This window comes from Trichosurus vulpecula, chromosome 5 (assembly GCF_011100635.1).
Source record: "Trichosurus vulpecula isolate mTriVul1 chromosome 5, mTriVul1.pri, whole genome shotgun sequence".
In the NCBI taxonomy this organism is placed as follows: Eukaryota; Metazoa; Chordata; class Mammalia; order Diprotodontia; family Phalangeridae; genus Trichosurus; species Trichosurus vulpecula.
In genome coordinates, this window is record NC_050577.1 from 179,181,205 (window position 1) to 179,205,022 (window position 23,818).

At 36.0% G+C, this 23,818-nt stretch overlaps 2 protein-coding genes across 2 annotated transcripts in view; one reads left to right on the forward strand and one right to left on the reverse strand.

Moving 5' to 3' along the window:
• Positions 1 to 11,830, forward strand: part of CFAP94 (cilia and flagella associated protein 94) — a 68,492-nt gene extending 56,662 nt beyond the window's left edge. Inside the window, exons 13-16 of the mRNA XM_036759215.1 lie at positions 743 to 957; positions 5,233 to 5,400; positions 8,403 to 8,516; positions 11,114 to 11,830. Coding sequence (XP_036615110.1) covers positions 743 to 957; positions 5,233 to 5,400; positions 8,403 to 8,516; positions 11,114 to 11,389 — 773 coding nt within the window. The 3' untranslated portion in view covers positions 11,390 to 11,830. The remainder of the gene's footprint in view (positions 1 to 742; positions 958 to 5,232; positions 5,401 to 8,402; positions 8,517 to 11,113) is intronic.
• The window catches only part of IRAG2 (inositol 1,4,5-triphosphate receptor associated 2), a 74,433-nt gene continuing 61,845 nt past the window's right edge, over positions 11,231 to 23,818 (reverse strand). Inside the window, exons 20-25 of the mRNA XM_036760659.1 lie at positions 17,503 to 17,546; positions 14,487 to 14,549; positions 14,325 to 14,374; positions 13,973 to 14,074; positions 12,947 to 13,054; positions 11,231 to 12,136 (exon numbers count right to left, since the gene is read on the reverse strand). Coding sequence (XP_036616554.1) covers positions 11,893 to 12,136; positions 12,947 to 13,054; positions 13,973 to 14,074; positions 14,325 to 14,374; positions 14,487 to 14,549; positions 17,503 to 17,546 — 611 coding nt within the window. The 3' untranslated portion in view covers positions 11,231 to 11,892. The remainder of the gene's footprint in view (positions 12,137 to 12,946; positions 13,055 to 13,972; positions 14,075 to 14,324; positions 14,375 to 14,486; positions 14,550 to 17,502; positions 17,547 to 23,818) is intronic.

Consider the following 23,818-nt stretch of genomic DNA (forward strand, 5'->3'; position numbering starts at 1 on the left):
TCAAGCTTGCAAAATATGTGGAACCAATTCTAGGGTTACAATTGCATGGGGGAAGAAAAGGGAATGGAGATTGTATCCACCAGGACTGAAGTCTTGTCTCTAAGACTTCCAAACTGTGTGACTGTTGGCAAGTCACTCCATCTCCCTGTATTTCTTCATCTGTAAAATGGAGATGGTAGCAACATTTTCATCCTCCTTCTCTCCTCCTTTCCTTTCCCTTCCCTTCTCTCCCTTGTTTTCAAATACAAATTAAATTTAACATGGTAGTAATCAATATCTAGTCATATGATCTTATGCTAATAGTAAAGTTTTAAAAACCAGAAGTAATAAAATTAGTTTATTACACCATTTTGATTATGCTGGAATGACAGCCTTATTGTCTTGCTATGTAACCTGATGGTAGAATGGCTACACTCCCAGCAATAGTATCAAAGAAGCCACCTCATACAGGTGATGGCAGTGACATGTAATGAATTCATCCCTACTTTTATGTTACCAAACACCATATTTTACAGATCATCCATACTCAGAAGTTGGGAGAATGAATGACAACACATATAATAGCAACTGAATAAAATGTGGAAGGTGATATGATTTGTGTCTATTTCATATCCTAAGGAAAATGCTCTTTTTTCAATAGAGAATTATCCTATTGGAAAACTGCCATTTCAGAGCTTCTCAATTTCTATTGAATTTATTTTATATGAAAAATTCACATATTTTCCCCCTGTTCACTATAAAGGCAAAAGTTGGCGAACTGATGGCTTTGTCAGCCTCTATTATAACATGAAGGAAAGGATTCTGTCATTCAGTTTGGAATCTGTTTATCCCGTCACATTGATTCAAGATAACCACGTTCATATGCCATATGAGTCATGGGAACTGAGACCACTTCGTTTGAATGAAGCAATTTTAAATGTTACTACAACATTTACTGATATTGACATACAAATTAAGGTAAATTATTATGTGCCTAAAACTTATATGTTAAGGTATTTTTATTATGTTGTAAAATGGATATAAGTGCCTAGCTTGTGATTATTTCTGCTTTGTGCTTAAAGATATTACTATTTTATAATCCTATTTAAAAATCTTCATTTAGAATTTATAAATTAGAAATTATTATAGTGATGGCATTTCATAAGTTTGACAATCACCCATAGACCTTGTCCAGGTTCTTTGACAAACTCTGGAAAGGGACAATGAGCTGGGTCAAGAATTGATTAAGAGGAAGATTATAGATTTTCCCAGGAATGCATGGTTGTTTTAATTATCCCAAGTTTCTTTCTGAAGCAAAGGTCCATCTTTTAGGAATCAATATTCTGCCAGTGCTGATGTATGGTTTTGAATTATGGATTGCCACAATATGATAATCTCCAAGGAATTGAATTTCGGGACAGTGGAGAAGTTCATGGTGGGCATGAATGGGCTTCAGCATGTCTAAAGGTATTACACAAGAGAAACAGTATAAAGGTGGTCATCAGAGAAATGTATTACTAGAAAAAAGGATAGATTTGTCGTGGTGTCTAACTTAATAGAACCCAAATTTTTATTATGCCCCTTCTTTTTCAATTTTAATATGCTTTGATTAGATTTTCAAAATTCTAGGCAAATATACATGGTTCCTTATAGAAGGAACCATCAATAGACAGTCTGCTACTCCATTGCTATCTGTGCAATATCAAGAGAGCACAAGAAAGGCTCCTAGAACATTGTACAGACCTCCATGGCAGATTTATGGAAGGACATGGAAAAAGGTGGCACAGAATAGGCAGGTATGTGTGGTTTTCATTAGTGCTGCCAATCAAATGCAAGTACTTCAGAAGAGAATTTTTATTGGATACAAATTAGTGGCTGGATGAAAAAATGATGTCTGAGAATAAGATTTGGATTTCTGGTCTTAAAATACTAACATAATGATGAATCCTTGGCCAGGGATGGAGTGTTTCTATGAAGGGCTATCAAAAATATATTTGCCTAGAATTTTGAAAATCTAATCAGAGTGTATTTAAACTGAAAAAGAAGGAGCATAATAAAAATTTGGGTTCTATTAAATCAGAAGCCATGAGAGAGGCTAGAGTGTAGGGCAAAGAATAGCAGTGATAGTGAGTATATAAAATACAGTATATAAGCAGTATAAAAATAAAAGTATAATATTGATAATATACAGATATATAGATAATATATATGAAATATAATATAGATAATATAAGATTAAAAGCATTATATTAGATACAGTAGTTGATAGGAGACAAATTCCACGAAAGGATTCTGCAATAAAACCCGTAGTTTCAGACATTTTTGCACAAATGTGCAATGTGTGGGTAATAAGCAAGATGAAATAGAGATCCTAACACACGGAGGTAATTTTGATTACATAAGTATCACTGATACTTGGTGACTTAATGGGAGAAGACCTGTGACTGAAATGTAACTGAAAGGGATCTTTTATTCACAGGGAACAGGCTAGCTAAAGGTCATGGGTATGGGCATTAGGGGGAGGGAGGGAAATGAAGGGTTTGCAAAATAGCATTATACAGTATATCACATTAAAAAAAGAATGTCAGAAAGTCAAAATAGTGGATCAGCAGATAGGAGCATAAGTAATATTAACGTCTTTTCATTTGGATGGAAAGAAAATATATGAGGAATTTAGAAAATTATATTCCTGGCTTCTCAAAGAGGCATGATATGGTAGCAATGGGAGGCTTAATTACTTGAAACACATTCTGGAGCTTAGTCTCTCTTCCTGTTTTCCTCCATTGCATTCTTTTCCTTCCCTTGTTATTCTTTCTCCCCCTGCTTTTTTCTTTACCTCCCGCCTCTCTCTTGGCTAAAAGCAGAGCAGCTAATAATTTCTTGGTCTGCCTTAGTGACAATTTCACTCTTCAAAAGGAAGAGGGAGCATTTAGCTTCATTTGTCATGTAGGAAAATAAAAACTGCCACTTTACTTATATTTTGCTTGGTTTCTGAGCACCTAAATAGAAGCAAGAGGTAGAAGTAGTGTGTTATATTTGGGTGTGATGGAAAGGAAAAAAAATAATAGCAATTAGAGCTATCCCAAATTGGAATTTGGGGCAGCTAAATGGTACAATGTGGATAGAGAGCTAGCTGCAGTCAGGCAGACCTGAGTTCAAATCCGGCCTGAGAACTTATTAGTTGTGTGATCCTGGGTTAGTCACTTTACCCTGTTTACCTCAGGTCCTCATCTGTAGAATGACCTGGAGAAGGAAATGCAAACCACTCCAGTGTCTTTGCCAAGAAAACTCCAAATGGGGTCACAGAGAGTTGGATACGACTAAAACAACTAAACAACAAAAAATTGGAATTGATGGGTTTCACAAAGCAGTAGGTTCCACTTCATTAAAAATCTGCAACCAGAGGCTTGATGGATACTGCAGCTGGACAGTGTATCATAGAGGGAATTCTTTCTCAGGCTTGTGCTGGACTAGATGATCTCTGAAGTCAGTATTCCTTTGAGATTCTCCAACTTTTATTTTGATTCTTCTTTGTAGTAGGAGTGTGATCTCGGATTTTCAAAGGCTACATGAGGTCTGATAGGCTCGACCAAATGAGAATGAATTTGATTATGGACCAATACCAGGAAAAAAAAAACTTTTTATAAAAGTGTACTTTTATTTTTTTCAGTTAACAAACATTTAAAAGTTAATCTTCGTTCTCCACTATTCTACCCACATATAATTTCTAAAAATAGAAAATAAAGCTCTCAATATATAGCTGCATAGTATTCCCACCTTAGTCATGTTCAAAAATGTATGTCTCTCTCTCGATTTTACGTTCACCATCTCTGTCAGGAGGGGTGAATGGCATATTTCATCTTCACTGTTTTGGACTCATGCCTATTATTGCACTGATCCGAATACTAAAATTTTTCAAAGTTGTTTTTCTCTCTAATACTATTTTCATTGTATAAATTGTCTTCCTAGTTCTGCTTACTTCATTCTTCATTAGTTCATATAAAGTCTGCTCAAGTTTCCTTGGAAACTGTCCATTTCATCATTTCTTTATGACACAATAATATTCCATTACATTCATATTTTACAATTTGTCCAGTCATTCCCCAATAGTAGGAATATATAAATTGACAGTGATGTAGAAAGGAAAAGAGCATTAGTGAAATATTTTTAAAAGGAAAGCAAAATAATGAATGAGAAATATTTCTGCTCTAGCTTCCCTTAAAGAAGCCGTCTGATTTCTCAGCCTTGTGACTGACGTCTGTAACTTAAAGTTGGTGCTTTTCCTTGCAGTTAACCCCAAAATAAAGGCAGCTGGGTGGCACAGTGGATAGAGCGTGTTTTTCAGATACTTACTAGCTGTGTGACCCTGGGCAAATCACTTAATCATGTTTGCCTCAGTTTTCACATCTGTAAAATGAGCTGGAGAAGGAAATGGCAAACCACTCCAGTATCTTTGCCAAGGTTAAAACCCCAAACAGGGTCATGAAGAGTGGGTCATGACTGAACAACAGCTAACCTCATATTGTCCATCGAAGAGAAATTACATCTGTAACATTACACATTATATGAATTTAGCAAAAAGATCTGAATGACATTAAACTTAAGTCCTGCTCAACTTCCAGTTGAGTAGGATAACAATAGACATATTTGCCAGTTTACTTATATTTAGAATTGGATATCATTTCCTTATCACTATTATAGGTTTTTATCTTTGAGGGGGGAGGAGCAGGCATGGCAGGAATGGTAGTGGTCCAGATCTATAATTGCATTTAATTAGGAACTCCCATGTAAGAACTTCCTACCACAATCAATGCACTCGAGAAACTTGACCATAACTCAGAGCTGTGTGTTAAAATTTAACAGAACTGGAAATTTAAAAAAAATAGTTTCTATGGTATAGACTATTTTAGCTAAATACTCAAAATATTACATAATAAATAATTCATTTAGGAGATCAACTCCTATTACTTAGATCATAGAACTTAAAGCTGGAGGGATCCTTTAAGTTCATCTAGTCCAATGTCATTTTGTAGATGAGGAAAATAAAGCCAAGAGAATCTAAGTAATTTTCCTGAGACCACACAAGCAGTGGCAAAACTGGGACCAGAAGATTAGAAAATAGCATAATGAGATTAAAAAAAGATTCATTAAAACTTTTAAAATAATATAAATTATTTTTCCCAAATAAGCTTATTCTTTTTTAGAGTGTATTTTATTTTGAAAAAATTGTGGTTTTTTTCCCCTTGAAAACAGGATGACCAGTGTATGCTAGCTGCAGTTGAGCTGGGTGATGAATATGAGCTCTCTCATTTGTTAGGAAAATGGATGACTCTCACTTCTTTAATAATTGCTATGAAAGAGACTGGATTAAGTATCTTCCCATCTGAGTACTCTTATGCTTACGTTGCTGTGAATAACAAGGTAAAAATGAGTCTTTTAAAATTAAATTTGTTGATGATTCAGAATATAACATATTATATATATACATATATGTGAGTATATATACATATACTCACATCATGTTATATGTATATGTGTGTACAGATGTATGTACATATACATACTCATATTTTAAGGAGCTTAAGAGGATTTGACAGCCTTGCTTATCTAGGGGCATAGGAAGGGGGGGAACAAATAAATAAAACTCTGCTTGTTCCTTTAGTCATCTACTATATGGGAATCATTGGCAGGATTAGAAACTTAGTCCAGGTCTTTAATTTCCCAATATTTCACCTAAATGCTGTTACTTTTCTTTGAAGCTTAATCCTCTAATAAAAACACACAGTCCCATCAGTGGCCTTTAGTATGAGAAACTTAGAGCCTTCCCACTTAGTCAATATAGGGTATGGACCAAGCATTTACAATAACAGTAAATGATCTGTAATGCTTGAAGGTTTTCAAGGTGCCTTAAGTCCACTACCTCATTGGAGTCTCCAGACCCTGTAAGGGAAGTTTGACAGGTATGATTGCCCCTATTTTAAAGTGAGGAAACAGTCTCAGAGGCATTGAGTTGTGCATAGTCATCCAGATAGTGTCAGAGGAAGCATTCAAAGGCTAGGTCAGGGCTGGGGCACCTGCACCCTCCAGGCCACATGTAGCCCTCTAGGTCCTCAAGTGCAACCCTTTGCCTGAATCTAAACTTCACAGAACAAATCCCCTTAATAAAAGGATTTGTTCTGTAAAACTTGGACTCAGTCAAAAGGCTGCACCCAAGGAATACTTCCCCCTCTCCAAACCTGCAGTCAGTGGACAACAGCAGCCATGTTGTGCAGTGGGCTTCGAGTCAGGAAGTCCTGAATTCAGATATGATCTCAGATACTTACTGTGTGACCCACTTTGCTTGCCACAGGGCAAGACACTTAACTACTCTGCCCCTCAGTTTCTTTGTCTGTAAAATGGGAATAATAATCCAATTCAGTAAACATTTATTAAGCACCTATTATGTGTGAGGCACCTTTGCTAAATGCTGGAGGATACAATTAATAAGGGAAAAACAGTCCCTGCCCTCAAGGAGCTCACAGTCTAACTGGGGAGACAATACACAAAAGCAGACTGGAAAACAAGGCATGGGGGGGGGGTCATCACCAGAGTGTACCCGGCACAGAGGCACCTTGTTCTGTAGAGTTGAAATCAGGCAGAGCAGCAGATGTCAAGTGGAATGAGTGGAGAGTTCAATTTTCTGCCCTCTATAAAGGAAGGCACCAGGAGGAATTTGGTACTCTGCCCTTCGAGCCTTCTGAACCCAGGGGACAGATAGCAATGGCACCTCTCTTCTTCCAACGGTAGTTATGAGGACAAAATGACATAACATCGATCAAGCACTTTGCAAACCTTAAAGTGCTGGCTATTACTATTACCATCGTTATTACTAATATTATGATTATTGTTATGAGTTTGGGGCTTGGAGTTGGGCAGACCTGAGTTCCCTTCCTACTTAGAGCTTAGACATTTATTTATGAGCCGTCATTTCATCTCTGTGCCTCAGTGTCTTCTGTTCAGTGAGGGGGTTGGATTTGTTGGCCTCTAAGCTCTCTTTTGGTTTTAAATCTATGCTCTGTGACATTTGCCCTCTAAGGGTGGGTTTGGTAAATGCCTTTGAAATGCATGTAAGCCCCAGGAATGTGTCTACGTCCCCTCCCTCACCAGTGATACATGTAGGAGTATAGTTGGAAACTACTCCAATAAAAATGAGAAAGGCTTTTAAAATCGATTTCCTTTCCTGTGGCCAGCTTTAAGTGTTATGATGCTGTGGGCCCACAGAGATGATGTGGTATAGAGAATGGAAATTTCATTGCATTTGGATTTAGAAGAGACCAAGGTTTGTGTCAAAGCTCTAACGTCAACTGTGTGACAATGGACAAGTCGCTTGACCTCTATGACTCAATTTCCGTGTCTTTATTAGGGAAATGCTAACAATATGGCAGCCCCTGTAAACCTTAAAGCTTTGTATAAATAGGAACTCTTATTATTATTGGAGGGAATTTGGAATCAAGAAGACCTGGGTTCAGATCTTGCCTCTGACATTTGCTGTATGACTTTGTGACCCAGGCATGTCCTCTATAAGCCTCAGCAAGCTCCCTAGACTTTGTTTATTAAGTCATAGCTGAGTTTTAATGGCATTTGAGCTAGGAATTATCCTTCCTGCCGAATGCCTTCTGAGGGACATTTTATCACCCTATCATCCTGTTTAGTATGACTTCCTCATCAGAACACCGTACCATCAATCCTGTGGCTTTAGGCAAAGTATCCTTAACACAGAAAGGATTCTTGATTTATCTGATCTTTCGGCAAGGCATGTTGTGCAGTGTAGACAGAATGACTCTATAAACAAGAGTCATTAAAAACCTTTCATTTTGAGGACATCTGATGAAAAATGCTATCCATCCCCAGAGAAAGAACTGACGGTGTCTGAATATAGATTGAAGCGTGCCTTTTTTTTTAAACTTTATTTTTCTTAAGTTTTTTTTAATTGTCTGTGTTTTCTTTCACAGCACGACTATTATGCGTATATTTTGCATGACTCCACATGTATAAGCTGTATCAAATTGCTGGCCTTCTCAATGAGGGGGGGTGGGGAAGGAGGAAGGGAGAGAATTGGAACTCAAAAGTTTTAAAAAGGAATGTTCAAAATTGTTTTTACGTGTAACTGGGGAAAAATAAAATATTAAATAAAATTTTAAAAAAGAAAGGGAAAAAAGATTTTTCATTTTGCAAACATCAATTTATCTGAATTTAAATATTCATGAAAATTATAGAAAACAGCATGGGTAGATATACCATGACATAAATGTGTTATTTGTATAACAAAATATGCCTAAGGAGGTCAGGTTGCCCAAAGTATCCTCTCTCCCCAAAGTGATGAACATAGCATTAATGTTTATTTTTATAGTATATGATTAGTTCCTTTTGTGTTTATGTTGCAGGATCCCTTAGTAGAAATGAAGGCTTATCGACAAATGGCCCTGTTGGCGTCTGCCTTTTCTTTCAGTTGGAGTAAATGGAATCAGGTCTCTGGTCCTGCAAATGTTGTTTTTAAGGTATATTTTTAAAAGGTCCCAATTCAACCTACAATATCATTATAAAGAATATACTACATATAATGCATTAGGTAGGAGCAGAACAAAAAGAAATTTGTCCTTTTAAAATATGAAAAAAATCAAATTAAAAGCAATTCAACATTTATTCAGCCACTAAAATGTGTAAGGCACTGGGCTGAATGCTAAAATAACACAACAAAGATGAAAAAGTCCCTAACTTAAAAGAAGTTTCTGTTCTACTGACAGGAGAGGGAAAATAAAGTATGGGCTCAGATAAGTAAATAGAAGGGAACTTGAGGGAGGAATAATAACTAAAGAAATCTGGAAAAGCTTTGTAAAGGAGGTGGCACCTGAGCTGGATCTTGAAGGAAGACAGGCATGGTGAGAGGGCATTCTAGGCATGAAGGGATGACCTGTACCAATGTGGAGTCTGGGGACCAGTTAGGAGTCCATTTTGCCTGGAACAGAGAGTATAGGAAAGGAATTACTGTGAAACAGGGCTGTAAAGGTAGGTTGGACTCATTGTGGAAGGGCTCAAAAACCCAGTGAAGGTGTTTATATTTTGTTCTAGAGGAAAGAGAATTACGGAACGTCTTTGAGTAAGGGAGTGTAGAGTTGGATTTATGTTGCAGGAAGATTATTTTGGTAGATTGGAAAGGAGAGAGATTAGAAGTAAGGAGACCATTAGATGAAGGTTTGAAATAGGTAGTAGCTGTATGAGCAAATGGGACAAAAGAGGGAAATCATATAGAGATCTTGGCAACTGTCTGTATGCAAGAGGTGAGGGAAGGGGATAGGTCAGGAATGATTCCAAGTGTGGCCCTGGATGAAGAGGAGAATGAAAGTTCCAACAGAAGTAGAAAAGCTTGAAGAATTTGAAGCAGTAGAGAAGGGAGTGTGGAGGAAAATGAGTTTGAGATATTGATGGGACATACAAGCAGAGACGTTCAAAAGAGAAATGATAGAGGACTGGAGTTTCAGAGAGATGTTAAGGATGAATGTATATATTGTTGTTGTTCAGTTGTGCCACATTTGGGCTTTTCTTGGAAAAGACACTGTGGTGGTTTGCCATTTCTTTCTCTAGCTTATTTTACAGATGAGGAAACTGAGGCAAACAGGGTTAAGTGGCTTGCCCAGGGTCACACAGATATTAAGTGTCTGCGGCCAGATTTGAACTGAGGAAGATGAATCTTCCAGACTTCAGGCCGGGCACTCCATCCACTGTGCCACCTAGCTCACTCATATATAGATTTAGGAATCATCTTTACAGAGGTGATAATTAACCAATGGGAATAGATGAAATTGCTAAGTATACAGTGTAGCTAGAAAAGATAACCCATGACAGAACCTTGTGGGACACCTACACTTAGGGGACAGGGGATAGATGATGATCCAGAGGAGGGACTGGAGGAGTCAGATGAGAGAACCAGAAGTGAGGAATCTTAGGGAGAAAAGAGTCTCCAAGAGGAAGGGGTGGTTCCAAGTGTCAAAAGCTGTAGAAGAGGTTAAGAAGGTTTGAAGATTGAGAAAAAGTGACAGTGGGTTTAACGGTTGAGATTATTGGCAACCATTGAGGGCACAGCTTCAGTAAAGGTGGCGATGACATAGTTATGAGTAATGTTATGAGCTTAGCCATGTGGATGAAATTTAATGAAGATGCAGGGAATGGGAGCTGAGGAGGTTCCAGGTATGAGGAGCAGGGTCTGGGATAGAGAGAAATACTGTAGTCCAGGTACTGAACTCTTTTAGAAAGAAAGGAAAGTTACCTAACATTATATCCACCAGGATCTAGACTGAGTCATATGCAAGGATGGAGTGGATATCAAAAGAAGTAAGGCTGCCAAGGGATGGCATGCCTGGAAGTGGTCATGGGGAACAAGGGATTTGTTTCTTTTCCTCCTAACCTATTCCATCAGGATGCGTTGAGAGAAGGAGCAGCATCTTATGGAGAGGTGGGCAAAGATATAAGGCCTTACCATGGATAGCCAAAGTTTTTGAAAAGCCCAGAAACTAGAAGGGGAGTTCGTTAATGGCAGAGAAGAAGGAATATTTGTGAACATTTAAAAAAATTGTAGTTTAATGAACTTAAAACAGTCTCACCATTTATCAAAAATTAAGCTATGCTAAGAGATCTTCAAGTAAAACAAATTCATTTTATTTAAAGCTTATGTCTGTGGTGCCTGTGTCTTGTATACAGTGATTCCAAAATTGAGTCAAACTAGATGCCTTTTACATATGAATATCATAGTTATGGTTGTGTTACTTGTTCCTGTGAGAGAATTATGGGATGAATAAGCATTCTCTCATTTTCAGAACTGCCTGGGGAAAAAACCCTCAACATCTTATCAAGGTCCAACAGCTTAACACGGGGCACATTTTATTCCAAACTGAATGTCCAATATCAAATTCACACCAGGAGTATAAGTAGTTTTGAGAAGAGAATTAATAACTGGGCAGTTAGAATGTAGATACTTTTTACTTTTAGTGTCCTTTGGTACTTGGACAAGTGTCAGTGAGGGTCCACATAAGCCTCCGCTACTGGGCAACATGGAGGCTTTGTGACTCTTAGAATTCTTTGTTCTTTCATTCTTCTGCAGGCGAGTGAACTCCTCAAAAGAGAGTATGTTGAGGATCATGAGTGGTCCCTTTATATGTTCAATGGCGAAAGAGCACAAAAACTCAAAATTAATGAACTCAGTGAGGCGTTTTCAGAAGAATTACAAGATGATACTGAATTTCATTCCACTTTGTATCACATGATCAAAGACTTTACCAGTGAAGCAGCACTGCAGAAAATCAGGAATTCAAACCACCTATTTATTGATTCTGTGTGCAAACTTCTGCTCTCTGTTAGAGTGCTAACCTATTCTTAATGCCTACACACTGTTAATTTGGTGAATCAAGTACATTTGAAAAAAATCAGGTATTCATTCAGCTCAATATTACAAGAGAAGTATACCTTAAACTTTGCATTAAAGTTGTCTGCTTACCATTTTTACACACAAATTTTATTTTTGAATGAAAGCACTATAATAGGACATTTAGGCATGTTGAGAATTCAACTACCATCCTATTAAAACTGTCATGATTCTTTATTTCTTTAACGTTTCACAATGGATAAAACAGTACAAACTTTCTTCGTAAGGTTCACTAAAAATCACAGATTTCCTATGTACTTTGAGAAGAGAATAATATTCATTAGCTTAGTCTTAGAAAATTATTGGGAACATAAGAATGACAGAAACATTTCTAAAAAGTGGAGTTTTTCTATGTCTCACTTTTTATACTAAAATAATAAAACAACTTTCCAGAGTAAAATGACTGATTTAGAGGTTGATTTAAAACTCAACATGTGATTGGTGTTGCATGCTGCCATTTATACTGGTGGGGGCCCATTGTGTTGGAGTTTGGTATAAGGCCACAGAGTTTGTTGAAGAGAAGTCCAGGAGCCCCCATTCTCAGCAGGAGCAGCATCTACAGGCCTTTGGAAAAATCGGCCTGTAAGAAAACTCATAAAAGCTGCAAACAGTACAATAAGCACGACAGAAATCCAGAGGGTTAGAGTCGTCTTTTGGAAGGAGGTCTTCAGATCACACACCCAGGTTGCTCCTATGCCAGAACTATGAGGAAACCACAAACACAGGAAGCTGATCATACAGTGCATTGTGTGTGCCACCTATCAATGCTACCTTTGTTAAATATACTAAATAGTCTTTGCTATAATACTTTATCTAATACTCTTTATACACCAACGCCAGCTGCATCATTGCAATGGGCTACAAATTGTTTTGCTACCCTCTCCTTAAGATAACAACTTTAAATGAAATTTCTTCCATGAAGAAAATCAAGAGATTTCTAACTTCTGCAAGTGTAAAGGTGCTACTTATAACAGCTAGCACTTATATAGTGCCATAAGATTTGCAAGGACACACACACACACACACACACACACGCACACACACGCACAAACATGCACACACACATACACACACAAACTTTCTTTTCAGACGTAAGGGGACTTAGAATTCATGTAAAGCAAGTCATTTCCCATCATACCCTGTATACTCATCCTTAATTTAATTTTACTATTTTGATTGCTATTTTATTTTATGTATCCAGGTGATAACTAGAATTCTAATTCTTTGAGATTCAAGCACGACCCTCCCTGACAATTTGAAATTGAGTAAGTTCACTTTGTATCATCATCACCCTCATTCGTCCTGCTGACCACAGCAATAACTTAAAAGACGATGAGTCGAAGCTGAATTTTCAACTAACCAACCAGATTAATTTCAACAGATATGATGTCTGTGTTGTGTAGTTATCTGATTAAGGATATTAAAGTTAACACTCTCCTCCTCCATCTTCCTCTCCAACTCTTTACATACACATATACAGAATTTACATCTTTTAGCAAATACACAACTTACAGTGAAGAAACATCCCATCTGGACTGATTTTTCTTCTTTTCAGAAAGGCTAAGCTTTCTTGTTTCCTCTAAAATTTCCTCAGCAGGTGGTTCTGATTCTTCTTTATCTCTTTAAATAAGTCAATTTTAATATTTAAGACTATAAGAGCTCATCATGCAAAATGAAAGTAATGTTAAATTATAGCAGATAACTATGATTTAAAATACATTTTTAGAAAACTGTGTTTACAAAATTATTCTAACAAGTTTTCATGTATTTGACTTTAAAATCTTTCTTTGAGAATATTTTTTGGTTACACTTAACATTTTATAGTATCAAAAGCCTGATGGTTCAGGTGTTTTTTTCCCCAAAAGAACCTCAATAATTTGAAATACTTTTAAAATTTTAAATAGCTTGACCAGGAAAAGGATTTTATGGAAATACTAGTAAACAAATCATAATGCAAATAATCTTCTGGGAAAGAAAAAGTGAATCAAAATGATATCTAATATTTACATAGCACTTTTTGGTTTGCAAAGTGCTCACTTCATAAACCCAAGAGAGAAATGATACGGTCACTGTTATCCCTAGCAAAATGAAGGTTGTCATTTCACTAAGCTAATAATGACTAAAGAATTTCTTAAAAATTAAATCATTTTATTATGTTCACTGAGCAGTGTCTATCTATTTGGATTTGAATTTTCAAAGTCTTTGTCCGGCAACACAGAATCCATTTTTCTTTCAGTCTGAGCTGTCCCTAAGGGATCTATAATAAATTTTCTTTTGGTTAATTTTTAAAGGAAAATAAGATCTAAAGTCAAAGTCAATTGCATTCCCACAAAATTCTCAAAGAGCACAACTAATTTGGCTTTTTGTTTACATATGCACTCACACTATAAATCTGTATTATATTAGCAAATCCTCCACCAAGATTACTGGAAGATAGTAATTTTAAAAATCTGTTTTCAGTGTAGTTTAAAACTATATATTCTAATGTTGAAAGGTTTATGTACAGATCAAGTAACTACATTAATAAGCTTTACTTACTTTGAATCACATTTCTCTCCCTCATCATCAGCCCAAGAATATGTACTACTGAAGTGCTGAAGTGATGAACGATGTTCACTTTGCTTCGATCCCAAAATACGCCTGAATAAAAAAAAATTACAGCTCATTTCACATCATTGAAATTAGTTATACAACTCTTGTTTCACATAAAGCCAAAGAAAAACCTGACACATTTTGTTCATGGACAAACAAAATTTTTGTACTAGTTGACCTTACAAAAATAATGTAAGTTAAATGTTACAGTATATAATAGTATATATTTCAAATACAATTTTATCCAATTAAAAATAGGCATAAATTTCCCAAATAGTGAGCAAAATCATAAACTTACCAACTACTTGACCTCCTACTGAAGCGGTCATTTTTTTCAATTCCTGATATCTTCAGTAATTGAGGTTTGAAAAGAAAAATTAGAATGTGAATTTAATGAATTTCAAATTTTTCCATCTGAAAACTTTTGCTTTTGAAAGAGAAACTTTAGGAATTTTCTTACCAATCCCGTATTTCCAAAATTCCTGGGCAATGTTGCAATGCTGACTCTTCGAAGAGAAGATGGCTATAGACACACACATGCACACATGATCATGGTTCTTTGAAAAATTAAAATTACAGGACTATATGATGCATTTTAACGACCTCCAGAGATTATTTAGATGAATAAAATACATTCCAATTTACTGAAGTTATTTTGGTGAAGGTCTAAACCACATTTTAAACTGAAATAGAAAATACAATCTGAATGTTTGTTGTGATGAAGTCCCAAGCCTCCCAGCTTTTTATAGTGTAATGTCGACATCCTTTGGAAGAATGCTACATACAGTATACTGACAGAAGAGGTCTTTTGCATCAGTCCCAAAAGGAAAATTTTCATGTTTGTTCTCTGCAGTGAGCCTATTTCCATTAAATATTTGAAGTCACAGAGAAGACTGTAGAATAGAGAATCCTGCAAGTTTTAAAATATGGGCAATTTGGACTAATGGTGGTTTTCAACTATCTATCTTGTTGGGTTTGATGTTTTAAGGATTAGTGGTATACACACACATACATATATATTATATATAAGTTTTATACAGATGTACTTTATCTAACAAGGAAATTCAGCAACCATTAAGTGTCTTATGTGCAGGAGAAAAATAATGTGAAGGAAATGTGATATTGTGAGTTCACCTAGGAGAGGAGGAAAACATACAAATAACTATACTACAAAATAAAATAGAATCAACATCTAAGAGTCACAGAGTTCTGAGGAGGGAAATAACTTCTGGTTGGATAGAACAGGGAAAGCTTCATGGAAAAGGTGACATTTTTGAAGTAGCACCTATGTTACAGGGTTATTGTATCAAATGAGATAATATGTGGAAAACTTTTCAATCTTAATGTGCTATACAAATGTTAGCTATTATCTTTTAATGTTTACAGTATTGACAATGTAAGGCATATATTCTTTAGCTTATGCAGAAGGATCTAGCTGAAAGAGCCTACTTTGTAGCTTTTAATTTAAGAAACCAAACCTCTCCAGTAAGGATTCATGAAGATGTGGAAACAAGAAAAAGGATTTGGAGGAAAAGAAAAAAAAAGAACGGTTACATCATGCTATGGAGCTCACTAAATGCTTTTCTCTTAACTCTATGAGGTAGGTAATACAAATATCTTTATATCTGAGCAAGCTGATGCTCAAGTAAATTAACCTGCCCAAAGTCATATAACTAATATGTGTTGGAGCTGGTATTTTAAATTTCCTGACCCCTAAATCCAGGACTTGTTCCACTACGCCAAGTTATCGCCACAAAACTGCAAAAGAAGATCCAGAACAGAAGGGAGATCTAGTTAATGTCAATCAGTATTCTGTTGCCACAAACCATGAAGACTAGAAACTATGCAACAGAAGCAGACATTATTTAGCTTTCAACAGACCCAACCCCTTTAAAGTCATACTCTTAATATTCAATTAACTTTGACTAACATAAGAAATAAGAGAATGATTATCCCCATCCCACATACAGTTGTTTGGGGTTTGTTTTAGCTATTGTGAATAAAGAGTAAATTTCCCAAATTATAAATTGAACTTTTTTATTTTAGAAATCTCATTAAAATGAAAGAAATGGACTTTATCATTTACTTTCATTTAAATTCTTTTTTTCATTTCTTGCTATGTTTTAAATCTATATAGTTAGTTTAAAAAGAAACATTCAACTTTACAAATATTAGTCAGTAAAGATTTTATAATTTTGATATTTATTTCCTAAGTTACCGTGATTTTTTTTAAAAAAATAATCTATGAAAAAAATTTCTAGTTACAAAATAAAAGATATTATCTGAAATGTTTTCACATTTCTAGGTAACTAAAATGTTTAGATTCATATTTTCCCAAGGAGATATTCTCCTGTAAAATATTACTATAACCCAAGCTTCGTTGCATTAAAATACATGAAGTAGGTATGAGGTATACCTATAAAATAAGAAAAGTGAAATTTCATGTGTGGCTTTGTGGAACCAGCCGCATTGCTTTATGAGTATTTTTCATAATTTAAGTACCTGTTATATCTTAGCAATGTATAACAGAATCTATTTGCTTCATTATTTAAGTGGATCACTTTTTCTTGTGTGTACCCTGTTTTTGGATGACTTGACATCTTTTGGGATTGAGTTTTGTTTTGTTTGTTCAGTTTGCTTGTTTTTGTTCCCAAGCTATGACTTCCATAGTTTATAGGGGATTCCAAGTGTGGAATTTCCTTCCACTGATGCAAACTGTCAGTTCATCTCCAAGTTTTGCAGTTACCTAGGGGCACTTTAGAGCTTAAAATACTTAGCCAGAGGCAGCTAGATGGCATAGTGAATAGAGCACTGGCCCTGGAATCAGAAGGACCTGAGTTCAAATATGGCCTCTGACACTTGACACTAGCTGTGTGACCTTGGGCAAGTCACTTAACCCCGATTGTCTTGCCTTCTCCCTTCAAAAAAAAAAAGACTTAGTTATGGTCATATAGCTTCTATGTGCCAAAGGCAGGACTTAGAATCCAGTTCTTCCTGCCTCTGAGGCCAACACCCTCTTCCACTGTACATGCTGATCTATCTACTCTATGTAAACAAGACATGTTATTTAAAAGTAACATTTGAGTAAAAATCTAATATTCATTTTAATGCACTCAATGAACTTATTACTCAATGTAATCTTATTGTGAATAATTTTGTAAAACAAGTAATTACTCTAATTTTCTAAGCATCAGGGTATATTGAAAAGAGGACTAGACTGGGAGTCAGAAGATCTAAATCCTAGACCTGGCTCCAAACTAGATGTATGATGTATTTACTGAACTTCCCTGGCCCTCAGTGGCTTCCTCCAAGGTCTCCTCAAATTTTAAAATTCAAATAGTCTATAATTTTATGCTATCCAGATTTTTATGTATTGAGTGAGATTAAAAGATGGTTTATACTAGGACACAATGGAATAAATATTAAGGCAATATACATCCCATAAAGTCTTTGAAATTCCATGAAGCTTTAATTACCTTAGAATTTAGAGATGCTGAACGCTTTTTAGTTTGAGTTTCATCTGAAGAGAAAAGCACACATGTTATTTAAGTTATATATACAGTTTACATTAAAGTAATGATTTTCAATTTTGACTAACTCCAGTAAGTTCAAATGTCAACTCTTTTGAAAAAAAAAAAAGACTAAGTCCAGACCTTTTGCACCATAAAATTAAATACATTTAGAATAAGAAGGGAAACTCAGCTAGGAAAAAAAAACTTTGCAAAAAATATCACTGTTACAAGTCTAAAAAATTAACACAAATATGAAAGCTAAATAGCCATTTTAATAGACAAAAGATCAAAGGATAGCTATAAAACTTTTCAATAGAATTGCAAACTATCAATAACCATATAGAAGACTACCCCAAATCACTAATAATAGAAATGCAAATTAAAGTAACTGTGAGTCAATTCACAAACCCCAAATTGACAAAAACAAAAGTCAAAATAATTCAAAATACTCATTTGGAAGCGATACAGGAAGAGAGGTAACTTAGCATTCTGTTGGTGAACCTGTGAATTGGGTCAACTATTTTTAAAAATAATTTGAACTGTTTCTAAAATAGTGACAAGTATCCAACCCTTTGAACCTCATACCTTTTGATACCACTATTAGGAATGTACCCCAGGGAGGACAAAGACAGAAAGATGCTTTATATACCCAAATAGTCATAGAACACTTTCTTTGGCATCAAAAACTAGAAATAAAGTGGGTTTTCATTGGTTGAGGAATGGCTGAGAAAATGTGGAACATGAACATAATGGAATATTATTATGCCGCAAGAATAAACAAGAATTCAAAGAAACACGGCAACTAGAAAGTGATGAAGAGTGAAGCAGAACCAGGAAAGAAACATCCACATGACTAAAGTAATGTAAAAGAAAAAAATATTAGAACAAAGTTGAACACTTTGTATTATAATGACAAATCTTGGCCTCAAGATATGAAGAAGTGTACCTCCCTCTTTTCATGGAAAAGCTGGGAAACTATGGGTATGGAAAAGGACATATAATAACAGCTATTGTCACTGTGTCAGTTGGGTTTTGCTTAACTGTTTTCCCTGGTTACAAAGGATGGCTAACTGGATAGGTTGAAGGTGGTAAAAAGATATCGGTAAAATTTATTATTTAAATAGAGGAGGTAGAGGTGCAGAGCCAAGGTGGTAGAGTGAAATGAACATTTTTTTTCTGAGCTCTCCCAAACAGCTCTACGTAACAACTTTAAAAAGTGGATCAAACTGAACTGTGACTGGAAAATCAACAAAAAGTCACAGTGAGTAAATTTTCCAATCCAGGACAGATTAGGAAGACAGAAAGAGAGGTCTTGTGGACACTGGGGTTGGGGCTGCCTGGCAGTGAAGCACATGGGGAAATCAGCACCCACTGGTAAAGGGAAGCTGTGTCCAGAGATGGTAAGGGGACTGAACACCTGTTCAGAAAGATCCCAGGGGACCCCTGTGCTAGTACTGGGCATAAGATCTAATGCCAATTGATAGCTGTCACCCATTTCCCAGTTTTCTGATGCAATTCTAGGATGGAGTGGAGTGCTTACAGTTGAGGAAACAGGGGTCCTACCTAGAGTGAAGACCAGGAGGGCAATGACCAGACCTCTCCTTGGATCATACTACTTTGGAAGCACTGAAAACTTACAGGAGTCCATTAGGCTGTAAAAGTGGTCATTTAATGAAATGAAGGACTTTAAAGCATTCCTGATAAAAAGATCCAAGCTGAATAAAAATTTGATATTCAAACACATGACTCAAGAGAAACAAAAATGGTACACATGGATGAGAAATAATCCCTAAGAAGTTTATAATCATTTAGAGCAGTTAGATGGAGTCTACTGAGAGGGCAAGGGTATAAGCCTATTATGTTGGGATTATCTCAAAAGAAGAATGGAAGCATAAAAAAGAGGGAGGGAAGTACTAGGAGAAGGGGGAATGGAAAGGAAGAATGAGGAAAAGTATGTCACATAAAAGCAGTGAGCAAGAAAGAATTTTTATAGCAAATGGTAAAATGGGACAGGGGGAGTACACAATGTTTGAACCTCAATTTTATCAGAACTGGTTCGATGAGGGGAGAGAGAGAGAGAGAGAGAGAGAGAACGAACACAGATTGGGCATATAAATTCATTTTATTCCACAGGGAAGTAGGAGGGAAAATTGCTGAGAGGAAGGGGGAGGGGGAGATAAAAGGGAACTGATTAAGGGGGCAGGAGTCCAAAGAGCTTAAACATCATATTTCAAGAAATCATAAAGGAAAGCTGCCCTGATATCCTAGAACCAGAGGGTAAAATGGAAATGGAAACACTCCATTGATCCCCACCTGCAAGAGATCCCAAAATGAAAATTCTCAGGAATGTTATGGTCAAATTCCAGAGTTCCCAGGTCAAGGAGAAAATATTATAAGCAACCAGAAAGGAACCATTCAAATGTCATGGAGCCACAGTTTGGATCACACAAGATTTAGCAGCTTGTATGTGAAAGGAATGGAAGGCCTGGAATATGATTTTTCAGAAGACAAAGGAGCTAGGATTACAACCAAGAATAACCTATCCAGCAAAACTTGGTATAATCGTACAGAGGAACAGGTAGACATTTAATGAAATAGAGAACTTTCAAGCATTCCTGAGAAAAAAGACCAGAGCTGAATAGAAAATATGACATTCAAACACAAGGCTCAAGAGAAACATAGAAAGATGCAGAGCATTGTGCAAAGGGCCCAGTATACTGTTAAGTATTCAAGTGAGGAGGGAGATTGCTGCTTCCCCAAGATCACTATATTCTTGGGTTGTGCAGAGCCTTTCAGATGACTCAGGCATCTATAGGTATTTTCTTTTCTCTGCTGAGAGCCCTGGTTCTGTGGGTCTTTGTGAAGTACTGAGACATCCCACATTTAAAGCCAAAAACCAGGGTCTCAGACATACTTTCCTTATCTCCTTTGCTTTCTGTTTCCTTCATTTGTTGCTCTTCAAAGACTTGTCTTGCAAAAACCACCTGTCTTCTCCAACAAACAATATTTGGAGTTGTGTACACTGTGGCCGTTTCTTTCATTTTTAGCAAAAATCATCATAGCATTCTGGTCTTTAGGTTTCAAATCCAGGGAGCAGGATGTGGGTTCATCCTAGAGAATCCAACTGTATAGTTTTCATTTGCTCTGCAACCCAAATGATCTGGCTAGAAACCTCTTCACTATTCCCAGAGGCAGACACATTCTCTAAACATGGTTACATCATCATTGGATGTAAGGAGGGCTCTTTCATTTTCTTATATCATATCTTGGTCCTGAGAAACTTCATTATGGCTTTTCTGCCTGGGGCCTGCCTGACACTTTCAATAAAGCCAAGTATATCACATTCAGCATGCTGGTATTATTTAGTCTGGGGATGTCCTTTCTTCCCACATACCACTGCACCAAAGGGCAGTCAATGGTGACTGTGGAGATCTGCTTCATCTTGAACGCTAAATGCTATGTAATTCTTCTGAGACCAGACAGGAATACACAGGAAGGGATAAAGAATAATGTGGATGTTAGGGGCAGGAACCATTCTAAGGTACTGGCTCATGACTTTTGCCAGAGGCAGAAGAGGCTTGAAAATTAAATACATCATTTGTTACTGATATGAGAAACTGATCAGAAATAGCTATCTCTGGGCACTCAGATCATCAATAGCTAGAACAATAATAAAAATATGGCCTACCTATGAAAAAAAGAAAACTACAGACCAATTTCCCTAATGAAACTTGATGCAAAAAATTTAAATAAAATACCAGCAAGGAGATTATAGCAACATATTATAAAATTCATATGCTATGACCAGGCTGAATTTATACCAGAAATATAAGGTTGGTTTAATATTAGGAAAACTATAAGCATAATTGTCCATATCAATAACAAAAAATCATATGATTATCTCAATAGATGCAGAAAAAGCTTTTGACAGAATGCAGCACTTATTCCTATTAAAAACACTAGAAGGCATAGGAATAAATGGAGCTTTTCTGAAAATGATAAGTAATATCTATTTTAACCAAGAGCAAGCATAATCTTTAATGGGGATAAACTATAAGATCTGAGGTGAAGCAAGGATGCCAATTGATCACCATTATTACTCAATATTACACTAGAAATGTGATCTATACCAATAAGACAAGAAAAAGAAATTAAAGGAAAAAGCACAAGCAATAAGGAAATTAAACTATCATGTTCTGCAGATAATATGATCATATACTTAAAGAACCCTAGAGAGTCAACTAAAAAATGAGCTGAAAGAATTAACAACTTTAGTGAAGTTGCAGGGTATAAAAGAAATCTACACAAATCATTAGTATTTTCATATATTACCCACAAAACCAAGCAGGAAGAGATAGAAAGTGAAATTCTATTCAAAATAATTGCAGACAATAGAAAATACTTGGGAGTCTACTTGCCAAAAAACACACAGGAACTATATGAACACAAGTGTAGAATGCTCTTCATACAAATAAAAGCAGATTTAAATGACTTGAGAAGTATCTGTTGCTCATCAATAGGCCAATCTAATATAATAAAATGACAATATTACCTAAATTAATTTACTTATTCAGGATCATACCACACAAACTACCAAAGAATTATTTTATAGATCTAGGAAAAATAATAAAATTCATCTGGAGGAACAAAAGTTCAAGAATACCAAGAAAATCAATTTTCAAAAAGTGAAAGAAGGTAGCCTAGCAATACCAGATTTCAAACTATACTACAAAGTGGCAATCATCAAAATAATCTAGCGCTGGATAAGAAATAGAATGGTTGATCAATAGAACAGATTAGGCACATAATATACAGAAATAAATGACCACAGTGACCTAGTGTTTGATAAACCCAAAGATCCAAGCTACTGGGTCAAGAACTCACTATCTGACAAAAAATTCTGGAAAATTGGAAAGCAGATTGGCAGAAACTAAGCATATACCAATATCTTACACTGTATACCAAGATAAGCTCAAAGTGGGTACATGATTTACACATAAAGGATGCTATCGTAAACAAATTCAGGGAACATGGAAGAAATTACCTGTCAAATCTATGGAGAGGGAAAGAATTCATGACTGAACGAGAGATAGGGAGGTTCACAAGGCAAAATAGATTTTGACTACAGAAATTTAGAAAGTTTTTGCACAAACAAAACCATTGCAGCCAAAATTACAAGAGCAGGAAACTGGAGGGATGATTTTATGACAAATTTCTCTGATAAAAGTTTAATTTCTCAAAGATATAGAGAGCTGACTCAAATTTATAAAAACGGGCAACATTTTTCAATCGATAAATGGTCAAGGGATGTAAACAGGCAGTTTTCAGAAGAAGAAATCAAAGCTAACAGTAGTCATATGACATATGCTCTAAATAATGAATAAGTAGAGAGATGTAAATTAAAAGAACTCTGAGGTACCACTTCACACCCATATTGGCTATGACAGAAAAAGAAAATAAATGCTGGAGGGGATTTGGGAAAATAGGTACACTAATACCCTGTTGGTAGAGCTGTGAGCTAGTCCAACCATTCTACAGAACACCTTGGAACTGTGCCTACTGTGTAGACTTTTTGACACAACAATACCATTATTAGGTCAATACCTCAAGGGGGAAAAAGAAAATAAAATGGACCCATATGTAGAAAGATATTTATAGCAGCTCTTTCTGTGGTGGCAAAGAATTGGAAACTGAGGGGGAACTGGTGAATGGCTGAACAAGTTATGGTATATGAATGTGATGGAATACTACTATGCTATAAGAAATGATGAAAGGGATGGTTTCAGAAAAACCTGGTTAGATAGACTTAAATGAACTGATGCAAAGTGAAGTGAGAGGAATCAGAAGAACAATTTACACATTAATAGAAGTATTGTAAAGCTGGTCAACTGTGAAAGACTTAGTAACTGATCAATAAAATCATCCACCACTGCTCCAAAGGACTAATTATGTAAAATGCTATCCACTTCCAATCAGAGGACTGATGGACTCAGAAGTGCAGATTGAAGCACATTTTTTTCTTTGTTTTTCCTGCTTTTTTTTGGAACATGGCTAATGTGGAAATATGTTCTGCCTGACTTCAGAGTACAATGGGTATTGTGTTTCTTGCCTTCTCCATGGCTGGGGGAAGGGGTAAAGGAAAGAAGAGAATTTGGATGTGAACATAAAGATTAAATAAATGTTACTGAGTGTTCTTGCGGCATTTCACTCACACTTACAGATCAAGGTCATGTGAGACTATTTCTTCAAAAGTGGATAATTCAAACAAGAAATTCCAGCA